At 41.6% G+C, this 13,357-nt stretch overlaps 1 protein-coding gene across 1 annotated transcript in view; it reads right to left on the bottom strand.

The window, feature by feature from the left end:
- Positions 1–12,702, bottom strand: part of CDS1 (CDP-diacylglycerol synthase 1) — a gene marked incomplete at both ends in the record, with an annotated part of 65,502 nt that extends 52,800 nt beyond the window's left edge. Inside the window, one exon of the mRNA XM_082838981.1 lies at positions 12,586–12,702. Coding sequence (XP_082695107.1) covers positions 12,586–12,702 — 117 coding nt within the window. The remainder of the gene's footprint in view (positions 1–12,585) is intronic.
- Positions 12,703–13,357: the final 655 nt, after the last annotated feature.

Below are 13,357 nucleotides of genomic sequence, written 5' to 3'. Positions count from 1 at the left end.
AACATTTAGGGAAGAGTTACCATCTATTTTTCTCAAACTATTCCGAAAATTTGCAGAGGAAGGAATGCTTCCAAACTCATTCTATGGTACCAGCATCACCCTGATACCAAATCCAGAGAAAGATATCACAAAAAATGAAAATTACAGGTCAATATCACTGATAAACATAGATGCAGAAATCCTCAACAAAATACTAGCAAACTGAATCCAACAATATATTTAAAAGATCATACACCATGATCAAGTGGGATCTGTCTCAGATGCAAGGATTTTTCAATATCCACAAATCAATCAACATGATACAACAACAAATTAATAGACTGAATAATAAAAATCATATGATTGTCTCAATAGATGCAGAAAAAGTTTTTGACAAAAATTTTTATGTAAAACACCCATTTATGACAAAAACTGTCAACAAAGTAACTATACAGGGAGCATACCTCAACATAATACAGGCCATATATGATAAGCCCACAGCTAACATCATACCTAACAGTGAAAAGCTGAAAGCGTTTCCTCTAAGATCAGGAACAGGGTGAGGATGCCCACTCTTGCCACTTTTATTCAACACAGTATTGGAAGTCCTAGCCATAGCAATCAAACAAGAAAAAGAAATAAAAGGAATCCAAACTGGAAAGGAAGAAGTAAAACTGTTACTGTTTGCAGTTGACATATTATACACAGAAAACCCTAAGGATGCCACTAAAAAACTACTAGGGCTCATCAATGATGATAAAGTTGGAGAATACAAAATTAATATACAAAAACCTATTGCATTTCTGTACACTAACAGTGAACTACCAGAAAGAGAAATTGAGGAAACTATCCCATTTACAATCACATCAAAAAGAATAAAATACCTAGAAATAAACCTTCCTAAGGAAATAAAAGACCTGTACTCAGGAAACCATAAGACACTGATGAAAGAAATTGAAGACGACACAAACAGATGGAAAGATATACCATGTTCATGAATTTGGAAGACTAATATTGTTAAAATGACCATACTACCCAAGGCAATCTACAGATTCAATGCAATCCCTAACAAAATACCAATGGCATTTTTCACAAAACTAGAACAAATAATTTTAAAATTTGTATGGAATCACAAAAGACTCCAAATAGTCAAAACAATCTTGAGAAAGAAGAATGGAGCTGGAAGCATCACATTCCCTGACTTCATACTATACTACAAAGCCACAGTCATCAAAACAGTATAGTACTGGCACAAGAACAGACACATAGATCAATGGAACAGAATAGAGAGCCTAGAAGTAAACCCAGGCACTTATGGTCAATTAATCTATGACAAAGGAGGCAAGAATATACAATGGAGAAAAAACAGTCTCTTCAATACTGGTGCTGGAAACTGGGCAGCTACATGTGAAAGAGTGCAATTATAACGTTTTCTCATACCATATACAAAAATAAACTCAAAATGGATTAAAGACCTAAATGTAAGACTGGAAATCATAAAAATCCTATAAGAAAACACTGGCAGAACACTCTTTGACATAAATTGTAGCAGTATTTTTTTGGATCAGTTTCCTAAAGCAAGGAAATAAAAGCAAAAATAAATAAATGAGACCTAATTAAACTTAAAGACTTTTGCACAGCAGTGAAAACCATCAACAAAACAAAAAGACAACCTACTGAATGAGAGAAAATATATGCAAATGTTGTGACTGATAAGGGATTAATATCCAAAATATATAAACAGCTCATACAACTCAATATCAAAAAATCTAAACAACTCAATCAAAAAATAGGCAGAAGACCTGTATAGACATTTTTCCAAAGAAGAGATAGGAATGGCCAAAAGGCACATGAAAAGGTGCTCAACATTACTAATTATCATAGAAATGCAAATCAAAACCACAATGATATATCATCTCACACCTGTCATAATGACTATCGTCAAAAAGACCACAAATAACAAATGTTGTCAAGGATATGGAGAAAAAGGAACTCTGTGCACTGTTGGTGGGATTGTAAATCGGTGTAGGCACTGTGGAAACAGTACAGAGGTTTCTGAAAAAACTAAAAATAGAACTACCATATGATCCAGCAATTCCACTTCTGGGTATATATCTGAAAAAATCAAAAACACTAATTAAAAAAGATACATGCATCCCAATGTTCAAAGCAGCATTATTTACAATAGCCAACATATGGAAGCAAGCTAGGTGTCATCAACAAATGAATGGATAAAGAAGATGTGGTGTATATATATATATATATATATATACAATGGAATGCTACTCAACCATAAAAAAGAATAAATTTTGCCATTTGTAACAACGTGGATGGACCTGGAGTGTATTATGCTTAGTGAAATAAGTCAAACAGAGAAAGACAAACAGTGCATCTTATCAATTACTTGCGGACTCTAAAACAAACAAACAAAAACAAAACAAAACAAAAAACACGAAGCTAACAAAACAGAAACAGACTCACAGATATAGAGAACAGACTACTGGTTACCAGGGGGGAGAGGGAAGGGGAGACAGGCGTGATAGGGGTAGCGGATAAAAGGACCAATTACTGTGTATAAAGTAAATAACTACAAGGATATAAGGTACAGAAAAAAAAATATGTTTTTTCAAAAAAGGAGACAATCCTAATGAAACAGGTCAAACAGACACTATCATTGCTGTTTTACTTATAGGTAAACTATGATCAAAAGCATTTGCTCTGGTGGTGTGATTTTTTATAAAGTTATTTAAAACCCAAACTGACTTCTAAGAGTGCATGGACAAGAACTATGTGTGTATGCTGGGGCCGTTACACACAGATGGTCACTGTAGAACCTCCAGGGATAGAGTGGCTAAGGAATTTTAAGAAAAGAGTTGCCTCATGCTCAGTTTTGAAGTTGTTCATTCTGCTGTAAGGAACAGCCTCCACTCCTATGTCCTCCCGTCTCCTATACCCACCCCTAGCAGCAACCTTCATTAAAGAGTGCTACACACACAAATGCTTTGGGAGAGTGGTTTACTGAGGGGGGAACTGGGGGAAGGGGACTGAACTGGGTCAGAGGGAAGAGAATATTCACAGGAGGTGAATACAGGCAGAAGGAACATTGAGCAGAATCTTGGGCCAGAAGTGATACTAGGAATGAAAGCGCCTAGGGATTCAAACCAAACTCAGTCTTTATTAGCACCAAAGTTTGGCAAATTTCATCACCCCTTCTAACTGATCCTTTATCCATAAAATGGAAACATTTAATATAATGCCAAGGACTCAGTTAAGTCAATGAAATAGTAAGCTATTATTACTATTGAATCCGATTCCTCATTAAGTGGCTTAACAAATAAAATGTTAGCCTTGAGGGAGTATTATCAGTTTTCATAAAGCAATAATAAACTTTTGTTTACTAACTACAACTTTCTTACTAAACAATTATAAAATTAAATGTGACATTATACCAAAAATGACAAATGAAACAAATGTCACATTTCCACTGTGACACTGAGTCAGTTGGCCCCACAGCAACTTAAACAGAGATGTTGACTAGTAAACCACCAGACAGGACATCTCCTGAAAACACCAGGGAACCTGCTGTTAGTCGGATGTGCCAGCAGGTTTTTGACATCTAGAATGATGGAACACATCACATTTTTTTCTTTGCTTTGCTCTCTTTTTTTTCACCTTCAGTAACCCAGAGCGTTGCAGACTTAGTGTGAGTGGTAGTCGAGACAGTGACTAATGGAAATGGCTCCATAAGGGCACATGACCAGGTTGCAGAAAGAGCACCAGACTAGGAGTCAGGAGTTGCAAGTACAGTGATCACTCAGTACCTGGTGGGAGTAGGGGAAGGGGGGTGGGGAATAGTTCATGGACACCCTCAGATACAAAAATCAGAGAATATAACCTACACAATCCTCTCATACAATTTAAATCATCTCTAGATTACTTATAAAACCCAATACAATGTAAATAGTTGTAAGTACAATGTAAACAGTTGTGAGTATGCAGAAAATTCAAGTTTTGCTTGTTGGAACCGTCTAGGATTTTTTTTTTTTCAAATATCTTGATCCACAGTTGGTTGAATCCACGGATTTGCAACCCACGGATATGAGGGCTGACAGTACTGATTCCACCTCTAACTAGCACTATGACAAAAGGCAAAACACTTAACCCTAAAGAAACTCAGCCCTTGGTTTCCTTAAAAAATAAAACCATTGGACTTTCAGCACACCACCTCAAAGTCCACTTGGCAATAATGGTGATGTGCCACAACCCTCCCCAGTAGTTCATAAGCTTTGTGAGAAGAAGAAATACTATTGGCCTCACTTTTGACTCACAAGAGGCTGGCAGACGACCTTGCACAGTGGCTGGCATTTATTAGGCACTATGTAAATATGTGTTGAATGAACTGAGTCTGTCAGCTCATGCTAACATTTAAGATTAAAATAGTTCTCAACTGTTCTTGCTAGGTAATTTTGGCCAAGTCACCTTGCTTGGGAGCTCAGTAGCACTTACATAAAATGAGGGCTTCTGACTATGAAAGACTACTCTTTTCCAAATGTAAAATGATAATGAAAGTATTTCTGGTAAATGGTGGATGAAAGTTGAAAAAATTAAATTTTCTTTATTACCCTGTAAATCTAATTCCTACAGTGAAATGTACTTAGAAAATAAGAGCAAAAGTACTTTACAAATATTGATTTATTTATACCTCACATTACCTTACAGATAAGTAATCACATCCTTTTTGTAACTGAAAAAATTTAGGCTCAGAAAGGTTAAGTAAAGTGCCCAAGTTTACACAGCTCTAAGCAATGTAGCCAGGATGCAGAAAGGAAATTAAAATGACAATTTTCCTCCAAAGTGATCTACAAATTCAATGCAATCGCAATCATCTCATTAGGCTTTTTTTTGTGTGTGGAAATGTACAGACTGATTCTAAAATTTATATGAAAATGCAAAGGACCTAGAAGAGCGAAAACCACCTGGGGAAAAGAACTAAAACTGAAGGACTTACACTACCTGTTTTCAAAAGTTATTATAAAGTTGTTACTGCGGTACTGGCATAAAAGAAAAAAAAATGTCAATGGAACAGAAGACAGAGTCCAGAAATAAATCCACACTTCTATGGCCAACTGATTTCAACAAAGTTGAAAGGTAAATTCAATACATGATGCTGGAATAATTAAATATCCATATGTGAAAGGAAGGAAGGAAGAAGAAAAAACTTTGATCTGTACTTCACACCATTTACAAAAATTAATTCAAAACAAATCATAGACATTTACATAAAGATATAAAAATTCCATAAAATCTTTGGGACCTAGGGTTAGGCAAAGATTTCTTAAATATGACAACAAGTATGATTTATATAAGAAAAACTGATAAATAAAAGTACTTCAAAATTTTCTGCTTTTCAAAAGAAAGTGTTGGGCTTCCCTGGTGGCACAGTGGTTAAGAATCCACCTGCCAACACGGGGGACACGGGTTCGAGCCCTGGTCCGGGAAGATCCCACATGCTGCAGACCAACTAGGCCCGTGTGCCACAACTACTGAGCCTGTGCTCTAGAGCCCGCAAGCCACAACTACTGAAGCCTGCACGCCTAGAGCCCGTGCTCCACAACAAGAGAAGCCACCGCAATGAGAAGCCCGTGCACTGCAACGAAGAGTAGCCCCCCGCTCTCCGCAACTAGAGAAAGCCCGCATGCAGCAATGAAGACCCAACACAGCCAAAAATAAGTAAATAAAATTTTAAAAATAAATAAATAGTAAATCCTAGAAGATTTCCAAAATCATTATTAAAAAAAAAAAAGACAGTGTTAAGAGAATGAAAAAACAGCTATAGACTGGGAAAAGATATTTGCAAATCACATGTCAAATAAAGGTCTTGTGTCCAGAACACATAAAGAATTCTCAAAATTCAATAAGGAAACAATCAACTCAATTAAAATACATGGGCAAAATATTTGAACAGACATCTCACCAAAGGCAATACACAGATGGCAAATTAGCATATGAAGAAATGTTCAACATCTTAGTTACTAGGGAAATGCAAATCAAAACCGCAGTAAGATACTATGACACATCTTCTAGCATAGCTAAAATTTAAAACTGAACATACCAAGTCTCAGAGAAGATGTGTTGAAACTGGACCTCTCACACACTGCTGGTGGAAGTGTGAAATGGTACAACCACTTTGGAAAGCAGTTTGGCAGTTTCTTAAAAAGTTAAGTAATACATCCACCCTATGACATAGTCATTTCATTCCTAGGTATCTGCACCAAATAAATGAAAGTATATATCCACACAAAGACTGTACACAATGTTCATGGCAGCTATATTTGTAATAGCTCCAAACTGGAAACAACTCAAATGTTGAAAAAAACGAATTGGGCTACATCCATACAGTGGAATACTACTCGGCAACAAAAATGAACTATTGAAGTATGCAACAATATGGATGAATTTCAAAATTATGCTCAGTGAAAAGAAGCCAGACATGGACTTACCTGGTGGGGCAGTGGTTAAGAATCCGCCTGCCAACGCGGGGGACACAGGTTCGAGCCCTGGTCCGGGAAGATCCCACATGCCACGGAGCAGCAAAGCCCGTGCACCACAACTACTGAGCCTGTGCTCTAGAGCTCACGAGTCACAACTACTGAGCCCACAAGCCACAACTACTGAAGCCCATGCGCCTAGAGCTCGTGCTCCACAACAAGAGAAGCCACCGCAATGAGAAGCCCCCGCACTGCAATGAAGAGTAGCCCCTGCTCACTGCAACTAGAGAAAGCCTGCGCACAGCAATGAAGACCCAATGCAGCCAAAAAATAAATTAAAAATAAACAAATAAAAGAAGCCAGACAAAATGTACATATAGTACGTATATGTATACATACATATGCATATGCGTATATGCATACACGTATGTTTAGAATTCCACTTATATAAAATTCTAGAAAATACATACTCATCTATAGTGCCAGAAAGCAGATCAGTGGTTATCAAGGTGTAGAAGGGGAATTACAGAAGGGCAGGAGCAGACTTTTAGCGGTGACAGGGTTTGTTCATCATCTTTACTGCAGTGATGAACTCATCAGTGTTGCACATGTCCAACTGCACAGTGTAAGTATGGTCACTTTAGTGTATGTCACTTGTAGCTATGGTGACTCCTGAAGAGTGCGCAGGAGCCAGCGGACAAGGAAAGAGGACTGAGGTGCTTCTCAATACTGGAGAATGGAAAGCAGGAAGAACAAGGGCATAGGATTCCAGACCATTCAAGATGATGGCTCCAAAGTCTCTAAACTAATGAAGGTAAGCAGCAGTTTAGAATGAAACAAAGGATAACGTACTAAATCAATCACAATTTCCACCCCTTTTACACCTGGTCCCATAAAAAGTGAGTCAATCAGGGTCAGCTTCTCCACTATAGGTCCCTTGAGGTTCACACTGATCCCATGCTGTACCTAGTACAGCATTAAAATTACAAACAAGCAAAAGGAAACCCTCAAATGACACAGAGCTCTGTGCCTAAAAGGAGGGGGCCTTTTAAAAATCTTGAAGCTAAACAGGTCTTACTTGAAAGAATAGTAGGTTATACTACTCATTTCAGCATTTTCTCTCAGTCTCTTCATTGTTTCCATGTATTTTAAAGATGTGAGAAAGAAACTACATGCCTTCACCCCACAAAGCTTACTGCCTCCATGAACATGACTTTAGAATCCAATCATCTTCATTACCATAGCTTTACTATTCCCAGATGCTTGCTCTGGAGCTAACTGTTCATCACAAGAACTTCTGAAAAACATCAATCCTTTAATAGGAAGCACCAACGAACAAGTTTCCTCCTAAAACTCTTTGATCCCTTGCCTCAAAATCCTTGCCTGGCAATTGCCACCAATCCCAAACTGTTACATTGTGATCCTTACCCAGTCCTGATCAAGACCCTGCATTGAAAGACCTGCCTTAAACCAAACTTCCAATTCTCAATAAAATCCAACCTTGCCTTTCCCCCTCCAAGCTCTGCCAAAGCTTAGTATTGAGGTGGTGTTTTTCCTCACCACAGGAAGCAATAAACTCAACTTTGTCTTATCAGCTGGGGGGTTGGCGATATCTGGGGAGCCAGCATTCAAAAACTGTTGTTAAATAAAATGAATATGCTGCAAATGACAACATGGAAACTTATTTGGGTGATAACAGTGACTAACAATTGATGAACAATTGGGGAATACCAAGTTACATTTTATTCTGGACATCTAGATCTACATATTCATATTTTATTAATGGCCTATATTTAGATGGAAAAAATATAGAAAATGTTTAGTACACCTTCAAGTGACACCAAGACAACTCACAGTGAAGTGTACCAAAGTGAAGAATTTATGGAAATACAAGTTCCAAAATTAAAAATTTATTTTTTAAATATTAGAATATTTTTGAAAGAAACTACACCCATCTCAAATGAGGAAGGACAGAAGTTAACTGACCTCCAGACTGTTTCACCCTCAACTTCGCAAACCCAAATCTGTATCAGAGTAGCAACCCCACATATGAGTACATGGGGTCCTCGTCTGACCAGTGCACTATTCCACCTGTGCTCCCTGTGCTGGCCACGGATTCCCTGTGCACCCCCTTCTCTCCCACTTCCGGTCCAGTCAGTTAGATCTTAGCTTCACTTCAATTGCTCAATCTCTCTCAATCCATCCAGGGCTTCAACAGCCCTCTTTGAGCTTCCGTCCACTTTCTTGCCTACCCTAACTGTGTTCAATCCTGGCCCCCCTGGCTCACTCACTCCTCTCTGGCATCCTTGTCCTGGCATTCCGGACCACAATCACTCCCAGTGCCTTTCTTATTCTCAGTTACTAAATGGGAAATATTCCTAACCCATATAGCTGAGGAACAAAAAAAGAAAGATGTGAAATTACTGTTTTCTCTAAATCACTCTACAAGCATCAACTATTATGACTACTACTGCTACTGAGTTAAGAACCATGCTAATTCAATACATAACAAATTTGTGTTATTTTAGTTCAACTGAAGCTTCACTGAGTTTGATAATTCTGCCAGTTGCCTCTTGGTCATCTTACATCACACTCTCTAAAATGACATTCCAAAGGTGTCCCAGTCAGAGATGAGCTCTAGTTCCAGCTCTGCTACCCACTTAAGGTCATTTCGGGCAATAACAAACACAGTCTAGGGCAAGTTTATTATTTAAAAATACACACACACACATATATATGTATATATGTATGGTTGAACTAAATTGTTTCTAAGATCTCTTGAAGCTCTGTGTTTCTCAGACCCTACTTTACTGGGAAAATTTAAAGCATCAAACACTGATCTTTCCTCTTCTGCTTTTCAAAATGTTTCTGTATCTAACCTCGATTCCTTCTTTCCTTTCCTTGAATACTCCAACCACCTGTACTCTCCACACCATGTCTACTTTCTTTTTCCTAGGGACTGCCCACCCTCATATCAGCATCTGCACTCCCACTTCTTTCCTCCTTCCTTCCTTCCTTCCTTCCTTCCTCCTTTCTTCCTCCCTCCCTCCCTCTCTCTCTTTCTTTCTTTCTTTATCTTTGGCTGCATTGGGTCTTCTTTGCTGCACACGGGCCTTCTCTAGTTGAGGTGCACGAGCTTCTCATTGCGGTGGCTTGCCTATGTTGTGGGGCACAGGCTCTAGACACGTGGGCTTCAGTAGTTGCAGCACGCAGGCTTCAGTAGTTGTGGCTTGCAGGCTCTAGAGCGCAGGCTCAGTAGTTGTGGCGCGCGGGCTTAGATGCTCTGGGGCATGTGGGTTCTTCCCGGACCAGGGCTTGAACCCGTATCCCCTGCATCGGCAGGCAGATTCTTAACCACTGCACCACCAGAAGTCCACTGACTTCTTTATAGGAATACCTATCTTCCCTTCTTTGAAAAAGGAAATCTTCACTTGATCCTCCAAGTCCTCTCTAGCTGCTATCCTGTACTCCCTTCCACCGGCACTTCCTACAATTACTACCAATATTTTACATCTCACATTCCTCGGCCTAAAACGTGGCTTCTCTTAAGATCTTTTGCTGGGACTTCACTGATGGCACAGTGGTTAAGAATCCGTCTGCCAATGCAGGGGACACGGGTTCGAGCCCTGGTCCGGGAAGACCCCACATGCCACAGAGCAACTAAGCCCGTGTACCACAACTACTGAGCCTGTGTGCTGCAACTACTGAAGCCCACGCACCTAGAGCCCATGCTCAGCAACAAAAGAAGCCACTGCAATGAGAACCTCGTGCACCACAACGAAGAGTAGCCCCCACTTGCCGCAACTAGAGAAAGCCTGTGCACAGCAACGGACCCAATGCAGCCATAAATAAAAATAAAGAAAGAAATTGAGAGGGAAATTAAATGAATGAGTATTATAAAAATATAAAAGATCTTTTGCTAAATTCCATGTTCTCTGCCCCTTCCTCATTTCTAAATACTAGTGAGAATATCCTCTAAGCAATTCTCTGGACCACAGAACTTTCTCTCAGTATGCCTCCAGGTCCTAAACAATGAGAAGGTCATGTTAATAATGCCGTTATAAGAAAAGACTACAAAATGGCACAGGAGTATACCATAACAGCAGAATATAACACACTTCCTGCGCTTCTTTCATTAATTCCATAAGAGTTTTGCCTTTACTGCAACTTGAATGGAGAAGGCACTTAAAAGAATTTCAATGGACCAAATATTAACCAGCCTCCGATGTGCAAACTGATTTTATAATGGTCCTTGACCTGGAAATACAGGTGCATTCAAATATACACCCTGATAAGAAAGGACATACAGAGGATAGAGTTCAGTGACACAAAGCTTGCCAAGTCAAAAGTTCCTTGCAATAAACTCTAAAAGTATGCAATATTTTAGATATGGTTTAGAAAATGCTCATCCTTGTCTAAGAAATCTTAACAGAACAGGTTACACATGGCAACACCTACTCTCAGGAAAAAAATCCCGCTGGGTATGTATTAATGAAAACCAATAGTGTGGCATTTATAAATAAATAAATAAATATGCAGTGAGGTAACCCACTCACAGATAGCTAGAGACAACAGTTCTAATGAGTCAAATCAAACCAGAGAAGTAGTTTCCATTTTAAATATATTAGGGTGTTAAGAAACTAACTAATTCAAAAGCTATTTTATGGATGGCTTCCTTGAACATGTTTTTTCTTATTAAAAGCTTGTTCCAGTTAAGGAAGTGAACATGGGGAAGCTGGTATTTCCTTGATTCTAAACTGTATCAGTGCTAAAACAAAACAAACCCCAACCTAATTAATTCTATTTTTGGTCTAGTTTCCAAGGCAGTTTTCACAAAAACTATTCTTTGCCCACTCTTTTTAGCTTTGTAACATCAACCTTCAGAAGCTAGAAACTGTTACACTTTGTATAATTCCTTGATACATATGTTCTATCACAGACTCATTGTATTCCACCTGCCTATCAAGGGTAGGGGGAAAAAAAGGATCTGTCTTCCCATTGATTCTAAAGTTTCATGCCTAAAATCACTGTTAAATTTATTATTTCATGATATTGTGGGATATGTTCCTGCCAGAGCTTTATAAGGGGTGACCTCAAGTTCATCAACAGCAAGTTCCAGGTGGAACCTCCCCCAAATCAGAACTTCTGAGTTCTGATGAGTGAGTGAGTCTCAGCAACAGTGCAAACCAGAAAAAAGGGAATCAGGAAACAGTTTCTAGTTCCAAAAGGCCACTGACTTGACCTTGAGCAATCTACTTGACTTCTGTAATTCAAACTGCAATACCTGCTTCCAAAAAAGAATGCTTCTAGGAATAGCTTAAGTGCTTTGAGTTTCTAAGATAAAACGGAATTTTATAAACAGAAGATTTCATAAAACAATCTATTGCCTGGCCCAATTTCCTAAACTTATTACCAGATAAGGTGCACTTTGACTTTCTTCTACCTTTAAAAAGAATAGTGGCATTACATCTACTTACAAAGGCAATCTACAGAAATGGGAATTTTAAAAGTCCTCATGAATTAACGTGTCAGGTAAAATGAAATCTACTGCTGCACTGTCGGCCGTGGAGGGTCACAACTGGGTCACGTGTAGGAGCCTCTCAAACGTCCAAAATCTATTATACTGAAAAAGGATAGAGGAAACGAAAGTGCTGATGGGGGAGCCCGAGAAGCCAAGCCTCCAGCGTCAGGATCCAATGACATGTTAGAAGCGAAAGGTGCATGACTTAAGTTTAGTTCTTACTGTGTTCCTCTCCCGAGAAGAGGTGTGAAGTGGCAGCTACTAGAAAGCTGCAGCTCTCAGGGTGGCAGGCTCCATCCCAATTCTAGCGTCGGCCCCAGATCCCGGGAAGGGGGACTGGAATGGGCAGAAACTAAATTAGAGTCAAGTTGAATCATCCAGCTACCCTGGCAGCGGTCGAGGTCATCCTGGGAAACGCACCATCGCTGGGGTCCGGGTCCCACTTGAGGGAGAAGGAAACAAAGCCAGGCCGGGAGGGCGGCGCAGCCCGCAACTTCACCTGACATTCAGTGGGGCCCCACCCTCCCTCCCAGGTGTCCCGGCCCCAGCCAGGACCCAGCCGGGGCGCGGGTGTGCGCCTCTCGCGGCTCTACTTACTTTGTCACTGGTGCTCTCGGTTTCGTGGTCGCCGCCGGCCGCCTCTCCCTCGCGGGGTGGCGGCGCCACCGCTCCCCCGGGGCCGGGGCAGCCTCCCCGGTGCCTGAGCTCCCACATGTCCCGCTCCCGCGCGGCCGTGGCGCTCTCCTCCAGCGTCCCGAAACCCGAGCTGCACGCGCGGTCTCGCCGGCTGGCCGCCCTGCCACCCCGCAGCTACACACCCGACGTCCCGCAAAGCCACGGCCACTAACACGCCCCCACCGTGGAGGCGCCGCCGCCGCCTCCCGCCGCGCCGGGTCACCCCCAAAACGGCATCAACGAGCGAGGGCTCGAGGCCGCCCCCTGCGAGCGCGGGGCCCGTAGAGAGAAGAGGGGCGGGAGCCGGGGGCGAGCTCGGAGTGCGGGGCAGGCTCGGGGCGCCCGGCCCGAGCGGAGAAGGTGGGGGCGCGGCGGAGCGCGGCCGCTGGTTGCCAGGTGCGCGTCCCCACGCAGAGGCCCAGGTGGGAGGAGAAGAAAGGACGGGGAGGGAAGGAGGAAGCGTGACCCGTTTTAGCGCTTCACCGGGCTCCGGCCGCCCGGACCCTGCCACTCCCCGCCCCGCCCCCAGACTCAGGAGTCGGCAGGTCCCGGCCCCCCTACACCTTTCTCCGGGTTGCTGCCTCCCGCAGCCAGGTCACGCGCCGCAAGCCCCGCCCCGCCCCGCCCCTCTGCGCTGCACTGCGGTTCCCACAACCCCGCCTCCATCGCGGAGGGGTGACGTCATGGGTCCGGA

This window comes from Leucopleurus acutus (genome assembly GCF_964270905.1).
Source record: "Leucopleurus acutus genome assembly, chromosome: 4".
NCBI classification, from domain to species: domain Eukaryota; kingdom Metazoa; phylum Chordata; class Mammalia; order Artiodactyla; family Delphinidae; genus Leucopleurus; species Leucopleurus acutus.
This window is presented reverse-complemented; position numbering and strand designations above follow the sequence as displayed.